The 21,547-nt window shown below is 53.8% G+C and overlaps 1 protein-coding gene across 2 annotated transcripts; it reads right to left on the minus strand.

Annotated features, from left to right (window-relative positions):
* Positions 1–4,619: 4,619 nt before the first annotated feature.
* Positions 4,620–11,350, minus strand: LOC144732928 (myc proto-oncogene protein-like). 2 transcript variants are annotated; one of them, XM_078614615.1, is made up of 3 exons: positions 11,118–11,350; positions 8,126–8,856; positions 4,620–6,897 (listed from the first exon to the last, which is right to left on the minus strand). In XM_078614615.1, the coding sequence occupies exons 2-3, from the start codon at positions 8,793–8,795 to the stop codon at positions 6,269–6,271; spliced, it is 1,299 nt and encodes a 432-aa protein (XP_078470741.1). In that variant the 5' UTR covers positions 8,796–8,856; positions 11,118–11,350; the 3' UTR covers positions 4,620–6,268. The 2 variants fall into 2 exon arrangements, with proteins under 2 accessions (XP_078470741.1, XP_078470733.1); XM_078614607.1 differs by having other exon boundaries at positions 4,620–6,963.
* Positions 11,351–21,547: the final 10,197 nt, after the last annotated feature.

A 21,547-nucleotide genomic window follows, 5' to 3' on the forward strand; every position in this document is an offset into this window, starting at 1 on the left:
TACGATACCTGAATAAAATAATAATCCTCCTCTTGGTGAGGCCAATTGAGTCTCAGAGGGTAGGTTGCCTGGCCTGCTGTATTGCCACACGAATCCAGCGGGCAGTGTTATGCTCACTGACTATTCATATTTTCTTTTACACGAATGGTACAAAAAATAAACATTTATTGGAAGTCAGTGTAAAACGCGAGGTTTTAGTGTGTGAATAAATACATTTTTTCCGTTAGATATGAATGTGATTAAAAATGTTTGCACGCGTGAAGATAAATACACATGTATGTGTGCTTATAAAGACGTGTCGTTAAATATACATGGATTACAGATTTCAAATACGTACATGGAAATTAAAGCAAAGGTCAACTCTGCACATGATGAGGTGTAGGGTGTCCCACGTGTGTCCGTGCTGCAGGTTACATTCACAGAATCTTCATGTTGTTTGTTTGTTTTTCTCCTCGAACTGTGCGCCATTTGTCCTGTCGGTGACTTGTCAAGAAATGAAGACAACTCCTCCCGCAGCTGTCACAGTGAGCAGTGAGATGTCCACCACAGGCAGCGTCCACCACGGACAGTGTCCACCACGGACAGGGTTCACAGTGTTCACCATGGGCAGTGTTCACCATGAGCAGTGTTCACCATGAGCAGTGTTCACCATGAGCAGTGTTCACCATGAGCGGTGTTCACCATGAGCAGTGTTCACCATGAGCAGTGTTCACCATGAGCAGTGTTCACCATGAGCGGTGTTCACCATGAGCGGTGTTCACCATGAGCAGTGTTCACCATGAGCAGTGTTCACCATGAGCAGTGTTCACCATGAGCGGTGTTCACCATGAGCGGTGTTCACCATGAGCAGTGTTCACCATGAGCAGTGTTCACCATGAGCAGTGTTCACCATGAGCGGTGTTCACCATGAGCAGTGTTCACCATGAGCAGTGTTCACCATGAGCAGTGTTCACCATGAGCGGTGTTCACCATGAGCAGTGTTCACCATGAGCGGTGTTCACCATGAGCAGTGTTCACCATGAGCGGTGTTCACCATGAGCAGTGTTCACCATGAGCGGTGTTCACCATGGGCAGTGTTCACCATGAGCGGTGTTCACCATGAGCAGTGTTCACCATGAGCAGTGTTCACCATGAGCAGTGTTCACCATGAGCAGTGTTCACCATGAGCAGTGTTCACCATGAGCAGTGTTCACCATGAGCGGTGTTCACCATGGGCAGTGTTCACCATGAGCAGTGTTCACCATGAGCGGTGTTCACCATGACCAGTGTCCACCATGGGCAGTGTTCACCATGAGCGGTGTTCACCATGAGCAGTGTTCACCATGAGCAGTGTTCACCATGAGCAGTGTTCACCATGAGCAGTGTTCACCATGAGCAGTGTTCACCATGAGCGGTGTTCACCATGACCAGTGTTCACCATGAGCAGTGTTCACCATGGGCAGTGTTCACCATGAGCAGTGTTCACCATGAGCAGTGTTCACCATGAGCGGTGTTCACCATGAGCAGTGTTCACCATGAGCAGTGTTCACCATGGGCAGAAATATTCGCTGTATTATAGGCGCGCTTCCTCTTTCTTGGCATGTGCTGGAGATGTTTCATTTCACATAAAACATTTCGAAACCAATGTTTCTCTCTCCCAAGTGCACAGTGCTGCGGTACCCTTTTTAACTCGCATTTTCTCAGAAAAGGCGACGACGGTGACCACCGTTTGTCATCTAGAAAAATAACGTTTCAAGAAAACAATTGTGAGCCATCATGTGAGCGTGTAACGTGGCGCGCAGTGTTCGCTCGCTCTCGCAGAGGGAGAACCGCAAAGTGGAAAAGGCAGCGGCCATGTTGTGAGCGAGCACCAATTTCCCGGCAAAGCTCTGCGGTCCTCGACATGTAAAGCTGTTCTTGGCCGATTAATGAGTCTTTACATGCGGGTGGAAACGGAGCGCCCGGAGAATAGCCACACGTGCCAATGGGGCAACACTCGCTCGTTGAGATGGACCAGACGGACTTGACGTTTGCTGTACCGCCTTCTGCTGGCAAGCGCCCCGGAAGTCCAAGCAGCTTCGGTGCGGCGGGGCCGCCCCGCCACCGTGGGGCGGGAACCCCGAGAGGGAACTTTGGGAGCCGACGGCTCAAGGGGCCGCGCGTCCCTGCCGAGCGACGCGTGGACGACACCCTCGGCCAAGGCGCCGCCACGCAGCTCAAGAAAACGCAGCGTTCGGGCGGGAAATACGGCGATGATCGTTTGGGTTCTTTTAATAAAGGCAGGTCTCTGTTCAAGCTTGCTCGCGCAAGTTCCCGTTTTGAACGATTACGCAATGCAAATCTTTCCCAAAACTCGGCTATGCCGCGCGCGGTTCGAGCGGGCGCAGTGGTTCACGTTTGGAGTTCAATGTTCGAGTGACGATCGCGGCAATCGTTGAAATTAGTAAATCGCTTCGTGAAAAGGAAATGGGCTTGGGGACGATGTCTCGAGTGCTGTGGTTGTTCTTCACCTGGGATGCGGGCACGCCTGCGAGATGTCCTTTGGGGGGGTGCGAGACATGCCAGATTTCTTTAGAAAGTAAATAATGGAAAATACAAATTAAGCACGGGCACTCAAGTACAACTACTTTGTTGCGTCAATCCCTATGCATGTGTTAATATTATACTTTTTTTTTACAATTGAGAACCAAAGGGGTGCAGGCTACAGTGAAGATGAAGAATCAGTGGCCTCGTGGACGACACGGGGAGGCAGAAAGCGTCCGGGCGGGCGGCGACCGCGGAGATGGAGCGACGATTCGCTTTGTGTGTGTGCGGGTGCGAGGGGGGCGGCAGTGGCAGCAGCGGGCCGCTGGGAGGGCTTTGTGGCTGTCGCTCATCCAGAAGAATCGAATTTTCTGCGCTGTTGCAGACAAAGTGCACGGGATGTCCAAAAGTAATGTCGTAAAATAATAAGACCAATAATTCGCTGAATGTAGACAAACGGCAACGTTTCGTGTGCACGGTAGACGTGCAGTTTCGCAATGCGGGAGGGAGTGCAGTTATTTAACTTTCAGTAATGACCGATGTGAAACAGCAAACAAGGGAAGCAGAACACGAACCATCGGGGCACAACGCTCCTCCTCAGTCACGAGCCACCCGCCCTCCACGTCTTGGCACAGCACACACGGCACACGAGTGAACGGGTGTGTAAGAAATAACAAAAAGAATGCACGACGCCTTCACTGCGGTGCCGCTGCCGGTGTGTCTGGTCTCTCCCATTGGAGGCCACCTCGGGCTGACGCTCACAGCGGTGCAAGCTTCAGCAGGCGCACACCACAGGAGGAGAATTAAAAAAAGAGAGCCCCACCTGTTATCAGAAAACGGTGGGTGGCACGGTTTGACAACGGAAGTGCATCCCAGGCATGTGGCACCACCCGTTAACCACTTGAATAATAATAACTCTCGTCGTCTCCCTCCCTCTGTGTGGGCGCCCTCTGTACCAGCGTGGACGGCACCCTCGTGTTCACCTTCTGAAGCGCTCGCTCGTCACCGTGGCGTGCGCCATGACCACTACCACCACGTGACTTTTATTTCGTGTTGTGCGCGGTGCATTTATGCGCCATAGCGCGTGGATTTATAGCGTTTGTTTATTTGTTTGCTGGTGGCTGTGTATTTTATATCGGAATCGCCTCCAGTGCTGTTGCTGCTGGCGGCAATAAAGTTGTTTAAAAGTCTGTGTGGCCGCCAAGAGACATTACCCCCCCCCCCCCCCCCCGTGTGACATTCATTTGATTGAACGTTGGGGGCGAGCGCAAGTGGGGGTGGTGTTAACAGCGACCGTCACTTTCGTCTCAGTGGTGCTCGTGGTTTTGCAGACTGCACCAGGTAATCATTCAAGGCCAAGTCGACGTAAAGGACCGCTCCACATAGGACTCGCGGTCAGCCGGCTCCGTGAAGAAGCAGTGGTGGTAACCAGTGTCGCCGTGTCCGCCCTCCGGTGCTATAGCGCTCACTGGATATTTCCCGGGTCGCTTCTCGACTTGAGTGTCATAGAACTAGTAGCCACCGCCGTATCGAGAGGTCGACTGGATGTGGTGTTCTGGCCATGCGGTCCACACCTGCCCTCTCTACGCAGAGGGCTCCTGTCCCGCAACACCACGCGTGCTGCCGGGGGAGGAATGATAAAGGTGGCGCATGGGATCATAGTCTTTTCCAAACACACGCACGCTTCGATTAGCACCTGTCAAGCCTGTGATGGAGTGGACATCAACGACATCTGCATCTTTAGTGGTTCCTCTTATAGACCACACGAAATAAGAACTGTGATTCTTATCTCAACAAGGGGCTCATTGTGCATGAATTATTGAAAAAATAAAAACCAACCGAGACGTGGCCCGACCTGCAGCAGTCGACGTCACGGCTCACGAAGCCGTGCTGCTCAAGCAGCACGACTCCCGTCAAGCCTTGCGTGCCACGTGATCTCCGCGTTGTACGACTTGGGCACAAGTACTGTAGTAGTGTGCGACGATTATGCGGATCCTTTCAACGCTGAACTTAAAAAGGGAATGAGGCGGGAAGGACGTGGCTGCGTGGAAACGGAAATGGTCGTGCAGTTTCCGCGTTTCGCTCTCAAACTGCAAACCGACACGGGGGCACGGTCATCACGCCACAAGAAAAAAGACTTTTATTATTGAAGCAAATTGTGAATGAACAGACAACTAAAACTGTGCGTTTGCTCAAATTCATCTAACGACGATTTGAAGGTTTATTCAAATAAAACTGCAAACATAATACGTTCTTAATAAAATAATATGTTCTTAAAATAAGCCCTTGCATCTATAGTATTGGCCCTGAGTATTCGCACGAAGCCACACGTCTTAACAACGCACCCACCGATTATTCAGCTCACTTTTGTTTTGCGGACGAGTGACCTTCACACAACCAGTTAGTGTTCCCTGCAGTCGGGTCAAGGTGCCAACACGCGACCAACGAGCTTGCTCGGCTCTCTCTCTCTCTCTGCGCCCTCTCGTTCCACCACGGCGTGCACAAGCCGCCACAAAGGGAGGAGCAGCAGCTGATCTCATGAGAAAGCAATGTGCGGTTGCCACAGCAGCTGGCGATCGAAGCAAGGCCGCCCAGGGGTTCCCAGAAGCCTGGGGTAGGACACCGCGTTGCGAGGCCCCCTTGTGCGCGAGGCTTCGGGGCTGATTGCCCCTATTTAGCCCAGCCTCTCGGGGGTCATGGGGGGGGGGGGGGTCAAAGCAGCACTGTGGTGTTTAGTGGATTTGAGCATCGCTCGTCTCCTCTCGGGTTGCCTTTGGATTTGAGCAAATGTCTTATTGTTGTTGTGTTCCGCTGTAAAATGTACATGGCAGTGTCCGTGTGGTAGTGGCGATTGATACGCAGTGTACATAGCACACACGAGACAGGCCCAATGCGACGCCACATACCTCACTTCGGGGGGGGGGGTTCATTCATCAAAAACTGCAGCCCGTCATTTTAAAAAAAAAAGCTGTTTTCTAAAGAAAAAAACATCCTCAAAATCTTTTTTAACTTGTGAACTATAAAAATGGTACATTTCTCAGGTTTTTCTTATATATAAAAACAAATGAAGTATACAGGGAGCATACAACATTTGATACATTGTTTTAAATATACAAAGCATTTTTAAATACCCCTAACAATGTGTGAAAAAAAGCAACCGGAAATGTAAAATTGTGGGCTGATTTTCCCGTCCGGGGTTGGCGGCCCGGCCGGGTCGAGGCAGTAACAGTCCCTGATGGTCCACTGCGCTGGCTGCGCCGCGGGGTAGTGAGGAGGAAACCGATGATTGTCGTTTATTTTAAAAAAAAAAGTGTAAAGTGACAGTTGTGCAGAGGTAAAAAAACAACGGCGAGCAGGGCATCTGTACCGGATTTGGTTTGCCGGAGGTGAGGGCACGGCGCTCGGCGTGTGCAGGGCAGCCTGCCGGGGTCGCGACGGCGCCGTAGCGGTGTGCGCGTGCCCGACTGGGTGGGCGCCCTCTTCTCTTGACCGGTGAAAAATGTAATGTCAGGCAACCTCACGGCTGCCGACGAAAATGTATCCTGCATGCAATCAGTGTGCAGCAGCAGCTTCCAATAGAAAGTGCAAGATACATTATAAAAAAATAACTCGGCCTTATTGAAACTCACAGCGGTACACACACCCTGCAAATAGTCACCTTAGGTCAAGTAAATTAAAATGCACGCGCGCCTCAAGGCGTCGCAGAATTGAGGATTTTTTTGCAGAGTTCATCCCATTCATCTGTCCGACCGTCCGTGCGCCACGATCACGAGGAGAGCTTCTTCAACTTGTCGAGCGCAGAGAGCAGGTGCCTCCGCCTCGCCTCCTGCCGGCACTTCTCCACCTCCAGCCGCCGCTCGTCCGTGCCGAGCGAGCGCGCCAGCTCGGCCGCCTTGCGCAGGATGAGCACCTTGGCGGCGCGCTCGTTGGCGCGCAGCTCGGGCACGGAGTCCCGCAGCGCGACGAAGCTCGAGCGCAGGCCGTCGCGCCGCTGCCGCTCCAGGATGTTGTGCGTGCGCCGCCGCTCGCTCTCCTCCGTGTCGGAGCCGCCGCTGGTGCTGCTGCTGCTGCTGCTGGCGCTGCTCGGCCCTCGGCTGCCCCACCGCTCCGCCGACGGCCAGGGCTTCGCCACGAACCGCGACGCGGCGGCCGTCGCCGTTGCCGAGGCCCCTAAGCGGGGTCGCTTGACGGGCGGAGGGCTCGGCGGGCTGGGCGCGGCGTAGTTGTGCTGCTGGTGGATGGGGATGTGGCAGCCGTGCCGCACGGCGCCCCACGGCTCGCGGCGGGGCGGCCGCGTGCCGGCCGTGTTGGTGTTGACGGCGACGCCGCACGGCGCGCGCCGTCTCGACGGCGCGGGCTGCCTCTTGTCGACCGTCACCACGTCGATCTCTTCCTCTGCGCCACGGAGAGAGGGAGGTTGAGGCCGGCGCGCGATCACGCGTGGCGGTAAAGCGGCCTGTCCTGCGCGTGTAAAAAGGGCGCCGCCAAAACGGTTATAGAGCCTCGTGACACAAGCGTTCGTGTAGCTGGCGCCCCAGCTCGCGTCTGGCAAGTGCAGCGGCAACATTTATAATCCAGAATGGAAAAATCTACGTTAATTTTATGGAATTTTTTTTTACCATTCGCAAGCTGAGAATTGTGATTTCTAACGGTACAATTTTAGCTGTAAACAATGCTGCACGGTATTTGGCCCAACTTTTAAAAGACTTTAATGCTGGCAGATTATCCCAGGCACCTCACACCAATTAGAATCTCTAAATATCTCATGGAAATATTTTTTTCCAACATTCATCTTTAGTGTTTATTCGAGATTCAACAGCAGCCAGGAGATCCACTCGGCACATCCAAAACCAATGCCCTTGTTTGCCCCACCAAGCCGTGCCAGGCCTTGCTTTCTAAGAATTGCCGGGTCCGTGACGTCCGCGAGAGGACGGCGAGCAAGCCGCTGAACCCTCGGCGCACCCCGCTCCCCGCCGGGCCCTCTGGCTGCCATCCAGTCTCGAACGCGCACCACATTTAATCTGCCGCAGGGCTGGCATAAAGCGCTGCACTGCGCGTGACCTCAACGCGTGGCGGCGACCCGAGGTAAAAGGGCTGCTGCGCGCTTTTGTCCTCCACCGCGGCGGCAGAATTAACGACGTCAGCAGTTTACGGGGGGGGGGGCTCAAGGGACGGCAAACCTCCAAAGCCAACTTCAAAGGAATTATTTCAGCCGGTTTGGTATTGCCGAGATAATAGCCGAGTGGATAACGGGAGCCAGTTAATAACAAAACTGTCGGGCAAAGTCTCTGACCGCAGAGCATTGCCGCTTCTACCACAACAACATTCACGTTAATTTGAGCGGTTAATCCACTGCACTAACATCGGTGATGAGTGATACCCGAACTATCCCCGCCTTACCCATCCTCCCCCCCGCTTTAGCAACCCAGACTGGCCACCGTGGGGTGAAAGTAACATTACGACCGACACCACCTTAATTATCGCCAGATTGGGAATGGCTGGAACTTGTTATCTTTAAAACATTTTTGCGTTACCGCAGACTCCGTGTACTCTACGCAGCCACCAACTTTGGCGCCGCCGCCGCCTCGTTCAGGCAACCCGCGCGCACCCCGTCGGCACTCACCTGAGTCCGTGGGGGGTTCCGTCTCCGTCTGGCTTGGGCAGGGGCTGAACCTCGACGGCGTCGACGGCTCCATCACGTGGGGGCTCAACGGCTCGGGGAAGCACGGCTCGGAGCCGCTCGGCGTCGTCGGCGTGGCCGGAGTCGCCGGCGCGGCCAGGCCGGCGTCGGGCGGCGGGACGGCCGGCTCCTCGCGCACCGGGCCGGGCGGCCGCGTCGCCTCCGACCGCCGCCGCTGTTCGACGGCCGCGGCCGCCGCCCGCTCCACCTGCTCCCTGGCGTCGAACGCGCTCCACATGCAGTCCTGCCGCAGGCCCGGCACCACGGTGGACCCTTCCGCGAGCAGGTCGTTGATGAAGTCCTCGGCGCTCTCCTGCTCCTCCTGCTCCCTCAGGAACTCGGAGACGAGCTCCAGCGTGTCGGAGCCGGGCAGCAGGTCGGAGCCCGGGTCCCAGCCGTCCGTGGACAGGAAGCCGAGCTCGTGCTCAAAGTCGGTGCAGCCCGGCGAGAGCGGCGGCGTGGGCAGCAGCTCGAACCGCTTCCACGTGTCGATGGTGTCGCTGGGCTCCATGAAGGGATACAGGCTGCAGTCCTCCTGCTCCACGCCGTCGCCGTTGAGGAGCTTCTGGACCTCCAGCGCACGGTCCAGAGCGCCGACGTGCTCCGAGCCCATGGCGGCGGAAAATCCGTGCGGGGCGAGGATTCAGGGCCCGGGGGTGGCGACGGATGCGGAGCTGCAACGACGGTCGTGAAAGAAACAACAGTTACGTTAGGGATGAACGCAATGCGGAAATGAGAGCCAAGTGAAAGTGCATCCATGAATCTCCTTGCTCTCAATGCCGCTGCTGGCAGGGGCATTGATAGAAAGGGGATATTCCATAGACAGCATCCAGACGAAATTTCTCGCGGCTTTTTTAAGCGAATTACTTTTCATTTTTAAATCCCACACCCTTAATTTAAACAAGATTTTGACCACCCAGATGACTCGTGAATTAATATTGCATACAATAAATGTTTACGTTTTACAAGAGTGAAACAAAAGCTCTTAAATAAATACCTACAACTTGTATCAGGCACCCATAGTAGATTGGTGCAGTCTCCAACTATTATCAACTCAAAAGTTTCAAACCTCTCATCCCGACTGATATTTAATGAAGCGAAGGCTCCGTGAAGGGAGCGCTGCCCAGTTCCGTAGAAGCGAGTGGAGGAGAGAGACACGCTCCAGGAGGTGGCGCTGGAGGCCTCTGGGCGCAGGGCCAAGTAGCGCAAAGGGTGACCGAGGCCCCGCCGCGGCATTCGGGGCTCGTCACGCAATCAGGCGGACACAGTGGCCGCTCCGGTAGATTCGAGTTCACCGGAGACTTTAAATTGCACAAGATCCCTCCTGGTCGCCGGATTTAAAGTGTCACCCGCTAGCCGGTGTTTCTACTCCCAATGTACTTGCACGCCGAGAAAAGTGGGCGCTTGGTGGACAGCATCGCCACGCGTTGCCACTGAATAACGCATGCCAGCGGCTTTGGCAGAGATTGCTCTCATTCGTCACGCCGAGGGTACGCATCGATGTATACATCTAGAATTACATAAAGTAATGCACTGGAATGTAATTTTTCTATATGTTTTGGTGTCATATTCTGCAAGTTCGAGGCGTCGTATTGTGAGAACAAGTGGAGCGTGTTTGGGGCAAGATGTCCCCCACCCCGTGGTCAAGACCAAGCGCGGGGTGGCAGCTAACGGAGCCACCGCGCGGCGACCGCGGAGATGGAGCGACGAAATCCGCGCGTGCGCAGGAGCAAGATGGATCGTTGCCTTGCGAGGCCGCGAGATATATAGGACGTGCAACATTCCGCAGCATGCCTCGAGCCACACGTTGACAACTCACGGTTGATGTTACGTAACTATACAGCATGCGTGCAAACAGCCACCTCTCACGGCCCTGCGATAACCCACCCAGCACCTACACGTGATCCAATGTCATTGCTCCATCTCCTTAGCGGACGTACTATAGGACGCGTTCCATGTATTTACAGTTTGACAAAACGTTATTTTCAAACGCGCCTTAATAGCAGCAACCACCCACTAATAATTTGCAGCCTTCATCAATCCACTGCTGGATGAATAGTTAAGTCTTTCCCACCCCGTGTTGGCCACTCTCGCGCGTTACGGAGGCGAGATGTCAACTACCTCGCCTGTTTAAACACTTAGTAGGCTTTCGCGAACAATATTATTCATAATAAAAGGTTTTTGGGTTAGATCGCGTTTTTTATAAATGTGTCGTAACCCTCCACCACCCGACACGACCAAACAGTAAAAATGCGTCACGTTTACAAAAGACAAATATCTCTCTGCCCGTGGTCGCGTGGATTTATTCTCCGCGTTCTCCGCTTTTTTTCCCTCCTCATTTAGAATGAGCATGCTTTTAGAGTATGTGGCTGCTACGATACATTTCAACATGACAAGCCACTTCGTTGAACTATCATTTGTGGCCATGTCGCTGCTGAAAAAGAGCGATTTCGCCGAGTGAGCTTTATCTGGTAATAAAGTAAAAAAAAAAATCATATTTTGACCATACTTCACCACGCTGGTCAGTGCGTAGTTGAAGGCCCGTGGGTGCGGTGGGGGACCTTTGGACCGATCGCTCGCCAGTGATGTTAACCGTGGCCGGGAATCGATCATCTGTCCGAACTCATAGCGCGATGCGCTAACTACTGTGCCACCACTCCACCCCGCAGACCGACACACATCGTCAACTGCTGTCGGGACGCGTTGCAAGACGCGACGAGGCAGCGAGCGACTGGGAGGGGGGAGGTCCCCGTCCCCCGACGCACCGGCAGCAGGCGAGGCCGACGTTTAAACTGCGGGGCTTTCACTCTCACCGTGGACACAGCCTGCCGCTTCCACTGCAGACATGTGGCCAGCGCGTCAAGTATGTTTAACAATCACTCGGCTCAGAAGGAGACATCAAACCCTCGGTAGAGTCGCCCGCGACATCACTTACCGGCGAGTGCAGCAGCAGCAGCAGCGAGCCACGAATTCTCCAAAAAGAATCTCCCACGGCAAGCTGACGATGCTCCTAGTTTGGTTTTCGAAGAATGCTGGCCCGATCCAATGCGATCAGATCCGATTCCACGGGGTCGCGCCGAGACCAAGATCACAGAAAGATGCAGTTGGCATGTAGAGTCGACTACAGTGGTGCTGGTGGTGGTCGAGCGTAAATGCGCGACGCGTGCGTCCGGCGTGCGGGATTTAACCAGGGTGTGGAGGCGCGCCCCTCCCCCCCTTCGCTCGTGAATATTCATCAGCGCGCGCGCGCGCGCGCAGGAGGAGCAGGAGGAGGGGCGGCAGAAAGCAGCGGAGCGATTGTGGCCGGGAATTGTATTATGAATGCTATTGTAAGTGGGATTTAAGTTAATCTCCCTTGTTGCCAATTGGATTAAAATAATAACATGTTATATATATACTGTATATCGATTTTTGGAAATGCTTTTACCCAGTTATGAATTAACTATGGCTTACTGATGCTTGAGTTGTGTTTTAATTTGTTAGATGGGTGAGTCTGTGTCGTCAGTTCCACGGCAACTTCACACGCGGGAGATCCGAGCGCAGCAACAACAGAATGAGGACAATCACTTAATCATGTTGTCTGTTTATCTTCCAAAGTGGCTAATTTGGTCCAGTGCGAAAGAAGTTCAACACACGTGCAGGTTGTGAACCTATCTACGTGAATTTACCGAAAACCCCAAAGAATAAAATTTTACTTGTGCACTTGTGCACGACTGCCAGTACCCTATTCATTTAAATAAGTGTTCAAATGTAATTATGTATTACCCCCACCCCCGCGGTTGATTTCAAACCTGCGCGGCGACGTCACGGAACGGGCTCGCTGCTGCTGCTGCTCTCTCGCCGCGTTAGCATCTCAACACACCATGCGTCGAGGGCGCTGCGAGCAATTCACATGCACATACGCCGATTTCCATTGCATGTGCACCGCGGGTGGGGGCATCAGTCCCGTTCAGGCAGTACCACGCGGGTGGGGGGCACCAGTCCCGTTCAGGCAGTACCACGCGGGTGGGGGGGCACCAGTCCCGTTCAGGCTGTACCACGCGGGTGGGGGGCACCAGTCCCGTTCAGGCTGTACCACGCGAGTGGGGGGCATCAGTCCCGTTCAGGCTGTACCACGCGGGTGGGGGGCACCAGTCCCGTTCAGGCTGTACCACGCGAGTGGGGGGCACCAGTCCCGTTCAGGCAGTACCACGCGGGTGGGGGGCACCAGTCCCGTTCAGGCTGTACCACGCGAGTGGGGGGCATCAGTCCCGTTCAGGCTATACCACGCGAGTGGGGGGCATCAGTCCCGTTCAGGCTGTACCACGCGGGTGGGGGGCACCAGTCCCGTTCAGGCTGTACCACGCGAGTGGGGGGCACCAGTCCCGTTCAGGCTGTACCACGCGAGTGGGGGGCATCAGTCCCGTTCAGGCTGTACCACGCGAGTGGGGGGCACCAGTCCCGTTCAGGCTGTACCACGCGAGTGGGGGGCACCAGTCCCGTTCAGGCAGTACCACGCGGGTGGGGGCACCAGTCCCGTTCAGGCTGTACCACTTGAGTGGGGGGCACCAGTCCCGTTCAGGCTGTACCACGCGAGTGGGGGGCACCAGTCCCGTTCAGGCTGTACCACGCAGGTGGGGGCACCAGTCCCGTTCAGGCTGTACCACGCGAGTGGGGGGCACCAGTCCCGTTCAGGCTGTACCACGCGGGTGGGGGGCATCAGTCTCGTTCAGGCTGTACCACGCGAGTGGGGGGCATCAGTCCCGTTCAGGCTGTACCACGCGAGTGGGGGGCACCAGTCCCGTTCAGGCTGTACCACGCAGGTGGGGGCACCAGTCCCGTTCAGGCTGTACCACGCAGGTGGGGGCACCAGTCCCGTTCAGGCTGTACCACGCGGGTGGGGGGCACCAGTCCCGTTCAGGCTGTACCACGCGAGTGGGGGGCACCAGTCCCGTTCAGGCTGTACCACGCGGGTGGGGGGCACCAGTCCCGTTCAGGCAGTACCAGCACGGTGGGGGCACCAGTATCGTTCAGGCCGCACCGCCGCGGTGGGGGCACAATGGGGGGTAAGGGGGTGGTTTGGGAGGAGGCGGGGTCAACCCACCAAATTTCCCAGTCCTGGAAATTCAAGTCTCCTTCTCTTACTCGAAAGCAAAACGAGGAATATCTGTGGAGGTTTCATTGGCCATGCCCTAATCCATGCCCTAATCCATGCCCTAATATGGTCCGCGCCCGGTTCCGCTCGGGGTTTTTTGCTTTCCCGAAGCCATGGAGATTGGATCGCTCCGCCAGATTCCGGCATCACGCCGCCGCCTGGCGCAGCAGCAGCAACCGCGCTGCTGCTGCTGGGCTCGCGTGCCAAGTTGGGGAGTCGCCACGCACGCAAACGAGTCGCTAGATGTCGCGCTCGGTTGACCTTCCAAAGTTGCCAAATGTGTCACTACGTCTACCAACGAGTACAACAATGTGCATCCATGTAGACGCATAAGTATGGCGATGCATTCATGTGTTTATTTTTTTTATTCCAACTCCCTCGCCTGGTATGCAGGAGGTCCGAGGTTCGATCCCGACCCTGACGCCTGCTGCTGCTGCTGTATATTTGGAGTTTGTGGTGTCTCTCTCCCCGTGATCGCGTGGATTTTTCTCCGGGTCCCCCGATTTTTCCTTCCACACTTAGAAACATGCGCAGAATTGTAATAACATCTCACCATTTGGGTTCAGATTGGGGGGGGGGGCATTCTTCCCAATCACGCCTCTCCAGGTATCTCCATCGATTCCCACGTGAGCATTGAAGTCGCCCAGTCAAACTGTGGAGTCGGTCGTCGTAATTCTGCCAAGCACTGCGCCCACTGTCTCCAAGAAGGCCGACTACTCTAAACTGCTGTTTGGTGCATAAGCACAGACAACAGTCAGAGCTTCCCCTCCTGAGACGCGAAGTCTCATTGAGGCGACCCTCTCATCCACTGGGACAATCTCCAGCTGAACAGCACCCAGCCGGGGGCTTGTGAGTATCCCCACACCCGCCTGGGGCCTCTTACCAGGGGTCACTCCGGAATAGGAGAGAGACCGAGAAGTTTGGTTCCAGTGACGATGCTGTGCGTGGAGGTGAGACCAACTGTATCTAGTCGGTACCTTCCCACCTCCACCAACTAATTTATCTAGAACGTATTTCTGTGCTTAGTATTGTTATCCTTCACCCGCACCTCTGATTAGCACGGTTGGCTACTTACGGTGCGAAGGAAGGACAACAAACAAACATACGCGTGGCGAGAGGGCCTTTGTTCGGCAGTAGATTAACAAAATACATATTCACAACGCGGGGGGGGGGGGGCTGCTGCCTCCTCTCCCCCAGAATGCGGCGATGACTCAAGGGCGGCGTTGCGAGCAGCAGCACTGTGCGGAACTGACCACTTCGGGGCTGACTTCCCGATGCAAAAAAAAAACCTGAAACACAAAACACGCGCCGCAGTTGCTTTGGGTTTGGGGGGTGCTTTCACCCTCGCGGTGCCGGTGGTGGGATGGGTGGGCGAGCGAGTGGAGCAACGCGCGCGTCCCACGAACTCGGAATCCAATCGATGACTCACAAACCCCGGGTCCCCGTTTCCCTACGCCGAGCGGTGACCGCGCTTGCATTTGATGGACACGGTTAGGAAATTCCACGTGTTTACGAGGGACGTTTTGTGAACCGGAAGCCGGGAATTCCGCTGTACAGAAATGTCTCACCCGTGAATGCTCGTTATTTTACGCATGCCATGCATCGTGCAGGCCATCTGATAACCATATTTCTCTCTCCATAAACAGCCCCTTGATTTCAACCGGGAAAAGTCCAGTACAATGTTCCGGGAATTATTATGGCACGCCACATCCAATCTTCATCTCTCCATAGGATTGCATGAATACTGCGCATATGATTACATGAATATTAGGGTATAATAATATAGGATTACTATGGATAGGCGTACCGAGTACTCGTAGTGGTAGTGCCTTTTCGCTGATAATTCATACTCAAAGCCTGCCTATAAGCCTTGAGAAAAGAATACGCGTGTTAATGAGTTTGGTCGGCCAGAAGTGAACTTAGCTGAGATTAACAGGCCTTGGCCCAAAACGAAATGCGTCTGCTGTGTCTGTAGTTGCGTTTGCGCTCGTGGAGATTGGTAACCGTGGGAGATGGAGACAGCTCGTGAATGACTTCATCGAGCAGTGGGTTGCTCATGGCTGATGATGATGTATGGACATACAGTACTAATCATTGTGCAGATGCCGATAATTATCAGTATGTTGCACACGGCCTGATCAGTGTATTGCTGGCTGAGACGAGTGACTTCCTTGCACACACACAAGCCGTGCAGGCCGTGGGGGTTTTATCTGACCATACTTCACCACGCTGGTCAGTGAAGCTTGGGGAGTACAGGGAGACAATGGGCTTTGTTGGACGGCCTCCTGCTCCACCATCCGCAGTGCTCACCCAGTCGACAATTATCTAGGCGCAATCTGCGTAGCTTCCAACGCAGTCAGAAACTATGGTTCAGAAAAGTGTAGTATGTTGTTTATTTTAATACTGGAATTAAATAATTTGAATTGTTTACTCTTTAACTAAATGTTGTATCAATGATTCAATAATTTTCTTCTTCCTTTTCAGATGGCATTTTAAAATGTAAAGAAAATTTAATGATTTGAGACGAAACCAAGTTGATCTTAATCTTAAAAAAGTCCAAAATTCATTTCAATAGAGAATTCATGACTCACGCTTTGCTGCCAATGGAAGCCAGAGTTTGGACATTTGTGAAAACAAATGGAACACCCCGTTGTGCGATACGTTAACATAAATAACATTAATATATATAACATTACAAATATATAAACATAATAATCCGCTGTGTCTCCTGACTTTTGGACCACCTTGTATGACCTTACCAAGTTAAATGTGAAAACATATATCAACACATTCATCAATACCATTGCCTTTACATGTATATAATTGGAGACGTTTCGGACAAGGGCCCTTCTTTATAGCACGTGTAGTTCGTTTTTTTATACATCTCTTTCGGCAGTGTGATTGCATAATGTGTGGAGGTTGTCTTTGTTAATCATGCGTATGCACCCTGCCAGCGCAGCAGCAGCAGCAGGCGGCGCCCCACGCGCCTTTTAAACCTGACGTCACATCACGATGATGCCTCCGATGAACATGCGCCGCTGTAAGGACGTTCATGAAGCGTAGCACGTCGGAGCCTTTCGCGACCAATATCATCCATAATAGAGGTTTTTAATTTGGTGTAGTAACTGTGTAGTAAATGTTATGTTCTAATTGCTTATGCCTCAGAAGTACTGAAATGGCTATTGTTATTCCCCACAAACTTTGCTTTTGTGACCAGGACAGTGACATTTTGAATGTAACTATTTTCAATGAGAAAACGTGGTGTGCATTTGTGTCTTTCCTTCACATAAAGTCCTGGTCACAAAATAAACGTTTGTGTGGAATAATAATAGACATTTTCTATTCGTTTTGGGCATAAGCAATTAGAAAATAGTACTTACTACCCAGGAACAAAGATCGTGTTACATAGTCGCCGTTTACTCAGAACGCTTCCTAATCCGCGTGCTCGACACGGGCTGTGCCTGGTGGTGGCTACCCTTGGTATAATTGCCCCACTGGCTTTGATGTCTGCGCCGTGGTTGCCACTTTATCGAGGGATTTAATTTGAAAGTCAAATGCGGAGCGCAGGTTAACAATGAGCAGCCCAACGTGTTCGCAATCGACCATTAAACAAAAACCCAACGCATCTGTGAGTAACATTGCGGCCGAAAATGAAATAAATCTAAACAAATATAGGATGTATAATATTCGTTATTAAATATAGAATTTGTGTCTATATATGTATTGCTCTTTGAAGACCCCAGTGTAACGAACGAACGTGTCGAGTTATTTGTATCATTGCCGAGCTTGTGCTCGCACCAATGCCAACGCAGCTTCCAGTGCTGCTGCTGCTACTGCTGCTGCTGCCGCTGCTGCTGCTGCTACTGCTGCTACTACTGCTGCTACTGCTGCTGCTACTGCTGCTGCTGCTACTGCTGCTGCCGCTGCTGCTGCTACTGCTACTGCTGCTACTGCTGCTGCTGCTGCCGCTGCCGCTGCTGCTGCTGCTGCTACTGCTGCTGCTGCTACTGCTGCTACTGCTGCTGCTACTGCTGCTACTACTGCTGCTGCTGCCGCTGCTGCTGCTACTGCTACTGCTGCTACTGCTGCTGCCGCTGCTGCTGCTGCTACTGCTGCTGCTGCTACTGCTGCTGCCGCTGCTGCTGCTGCCGCTGCTGCTGCTACTGCTACTGCTGCTACTGCTGCTGCTGCTACTGCTGCCGCTGCCGCTGCTGCTGCTACTGCTGCTGCTGCTGCGTCTCAGCCGTTCGCGACGATATTCACGAGCCACGCCGCTTGTCAGGGAAAAGAGCCGTGGCCCTTGGACAATGCCGCTCCTCTCGAGCGCGCGGGGCGCCACCTCCACCTCCTCCCCACACATATGTAAACACGCTTCCCTTTGCATAATCAAATGAAATGCGTGCTCAATTTGAGGGCCTTGGACAAAGTGTATGCATTTGTTAAACTGCAAGCAGAAACAAATGCATTAACTTTCAATGAAATGCGGCTGTTTGAGGTAAAAGCCGCGGTGATTGTTACGTTTGTTATTCAAATTCGTGATGAATCACGAAGCCTTTTGATTTGTTTGGGTATTGATCGACGACGATGGCTCCAGAGAGCCGAGCGTGACCGTGACGAGGTGACCGTGACGAGGTGACCGTGACGAGGTGACCGAGTCTGAACGAAGACGCGCACCGCCAAACTCGAGTCGCGTCATTAGAGACCGCAGTGCACCCAGGGAGACCGGATCATATTTTATTGGATGGGTGTGGTACAAAATTTTGCGTGCCACTCACACGAAATTTTAACAAAGGCGTGGACTACAATGTCTATAAAGTCAACTCCTCTATAATGTGCACTGCTTTGGTGGAGGAGACGAAGAAAATAACTGCTTGACAATCCACAGACTCGGACTCGAATAAACCTCCGCAGGTCAACCACATTAAGGCTTTGACTCAAGCAATAAAAATAAAAGTTCTGGCTACATTGACACCGACGAAGCGAGTCATGCTGCCGCTGCTGCTGCTGCTGTAGGAGGAGGCGGCTTGTCGTTGGTGGATGGCGCCGCGGTGACGAGCTCGAGACGACGCAGAGAAGGCGCCGTGAGTCCGTGCAGCGACCCGCTGTCGGTGAAGGGCGTCACGAGCGGCTCATCACGACGGCTGCTCGAGCCACGGGCACGTTCGAGCGGCGGTCTGCGTCTCTGATGCGGCCACGTAGCCTGCCCGTCAATTGCGCCATGTGTAAGACATGTAAATATTCGTATATCCCTACACAGTGGCCCTACCGTAAACTCTCTTTCAGTCAAATATACGCAATAAAAATAGTGCAAAGGGCAAACAAAACGCGGAAATACAATCCTGAATGTTACAGCGCTTTGAGATACTTCAATATGAAAGGAGAGGTTATTATTGTTATCTCTGGGCTGATACTGGCCTTGGGGAGCCCTTCATCCAGCAGTGGATTGCTCCTGGCAGGTGATTTCGTACCCAATGTGCTTTCCACTCTTGTCTTGTCGTGCGGATGCAATGCTCGCGTGTACACGCAGCGGGGATGTGGACAACCACGCAGAGTGAACTCCTGTAAACTGTGGACACGACGCAGGGGTGACGCCGCCGTCTTAGGGAGCGCAATCTGCGCCTCAGCCCCCTTCAACAGCCTCATCGGGATTCACGAGGCCTCGTCAAAGGCTGATATCAATTGTCCGGTCACGAAAATGCAAAAGTGCAGCCCTGCAATTGCTCATTGACGCCACTGCTGATAGAAGGGCCTCTGCGAAGGGATTTCCAGAGAGCCCCTCCACATTGTATTGTGTGCCAAGTCTACCACACTGGCAGTGGGGTGCTCCAGGGCGTGCACAGAGGGGCTCACGGGCCCACTCGCTGCACTCTCCCTTTCCAGCACCTCGCAGCCCACCGGGGCTGGGAGCTGGATACATCGCTACGTCATCCACCAACCACCGTCTCATGAACGACGAATCACGCGCACTGTTCATCTTCGAGTAAATATTCTGCATAACCAACCTTCTCGGCGATATTCTCTACAGCTGACGTTTCAGGTGACGGGACTTCATCAGCAGAGCACACTTGTCCCCGTTCACTCAATTTGTCAACTACTGAGTTCATCGCGTGCAGCACAGACAATCTAAAACGCAACTCTGCAATGCACTGCTCTGGTGGTGAGACACTGGTAGTGAGAATGGTGGTGGTGAGACACTGGTGGTGGTGAGACACTGGTGGTGGTGAGACACTGGTGGTGGTGAGACACTGGTGGTGGTGAGACACTGGTGGTGGTGAGACACTGGTGGTGGTGAGACACTGGTGGTGGTGAGACACTGGTGGTGGTGAGACACTGGTGGTGGTGAGACACTGGTGGTGGTGAGACACTGGTGGTGGTGAGACACTGGTGGTAGTGAGACACTGGTGGTGGTGGTGAGACACTGGTGGTGAGACACTGGTGGTGGTGAGACACTGGTGGTGGTGAGACACTGGTGGTAGTGAGACACTGGTGGCGGTGAGACACTGGTGGTGGTGAGACACTGGTGGTGAGACACTGGTGGTGGTGGTGAGACACTGGTGGTGGTGGTGAGACACTGGTGGTGAGACACTGGTGGTGAGACACTGGTGGTGGTGAGACACTGGTGGTGGTGGTGAGACACTGGTGGTGGTGAGACACTGGTGGTGGTGAGACACTGGTGGTGATGAGACACTGGTGGTAGTGAGACACTGGTGGTAGTGAGACACTGGTAGTGGTGAGACACTGGTGGTGGTGAGACACTGGTGGTGGTGAGACACTGGTGGTGATGAGACACTGGTGGTGATGAGACACTGGTGGTGATGAGACACTGGTGGTGGTGAGACACTGGTGGTGGTGAGACACTGGTGGTGGTGAGACACTGGTGGTGGTGAGACACTGGTGGTGGTGAAACACTGGTGATGGTGAGACACTAGTGGTGGTGGTGAGACACTGGTGGTGGTGAGACACTGGTGGTGGTGAGACACTGGTGGTGGTGAGACACTGGTGGTGGTGAGACACTGGTGGTGGTGAGACACTGGTGGTAGTGAGACACTGGTGGTAGTGAGACACTGGTGGTGGTGAGACACTGGTGGTGATGAGACACTGGTGGTGAGACACTGGTGGTGGTGAGACACTGGTGGTAGTGAGACACTGGTGGTGGTGAGACACTGGTGGTGAGACACTGGTGGTGGTGAGACACTGGTGGTTAGACACTGGTGGTTAGACACTGGTGGTGAGACACTGGTGGTGGTGAGACACTGGTGGTTAGACACTGGTGGTTAGACACTGGTGGTGAGACAAGGCTGTCTCTGGTGTAGGCGAATCCGTTTCAAAGGCAATGCGAACAGTACCAAAGCATATTTATTTGCATGTTTTTTACCGCAAAGCATGTGTAGTTAACGTCCGCTTGACGCCTTGCAATATGTGTCTATTTGGTGTTTGTACATCTTAAGACCTCCTGTAATTGTTGCCGGGAGGGGTAAAGCCTCTCCGTGTCGCACGAGTTCTAGCTTGGACGCTTCAGCGAGTCCTCGCAATGGCAGCAGCGCCCCCGCGTGGCGATGAGCGGGTGAAGCGATTGCAGCCTGACGACTTGCCGATCGAAACAACGGAGAAGGCACCGCGCACACCGCCCGCCCGCCCGCGTGTGTCCATAATCCCCTGCTGGATGAGGGCCTCCGAGGCCGTGTGGACCGTGAGGGATATATTGAGCAGACTTCACCACGCTGGTCAGTGTGTGGTTGGTGGTGGGAGGAGTGCCCACATCACCCGTCCCACAGGGTGCAGTCGTGCAATATCCGGCTCACGTCACTGCTGGCAGAAAGGTCTCCACCAGAGAACGCCCCTCTAGATGGTGCTTTGGCCTACTCTTCCACACTGACCAGTCAAAAACCAACACCTCTTGTGCGGTCCCAGCACGCCCACGAAATGTGTGTAGATATGTTGAACTTCTTTCGCTCAATACATAAATAAGCCAAATGTGCTAATCGGAGGTGCTCATCGAATTAAAAGCCGAAACAGCTCATTGGGCCCCCCAAAGCGTGGGGCCCGGGGTGGTCGCCCCGATTTGCCGTGTCCACCACTGTTTCAAGTGCCGCGCCGGGCGATGCAAGAGACCACAGCGACCTCCATCGCCGGGCCCGTGTGGTGCTCGGCGCGACCCCACCGACACGGCACGCCGCAATTGGGCCTCGCAGGAACGGAGCATTTGCAAAAAGAGTGGCATCCGACAGAGG

This window comes from Lampetra planeri, chromosome 2, assembly GCF_965212315.1.
Source record: "Lampetra planeri chromosome 2, kcLamPlan1.2.h2, whole genome shotgun sequence".
NCBI lineage: Eukaryota > Metazoa > Chordata > Hyperoartia > Petromyzontiformes > Petromyzontidae > Lampetra > Lampetra planeri.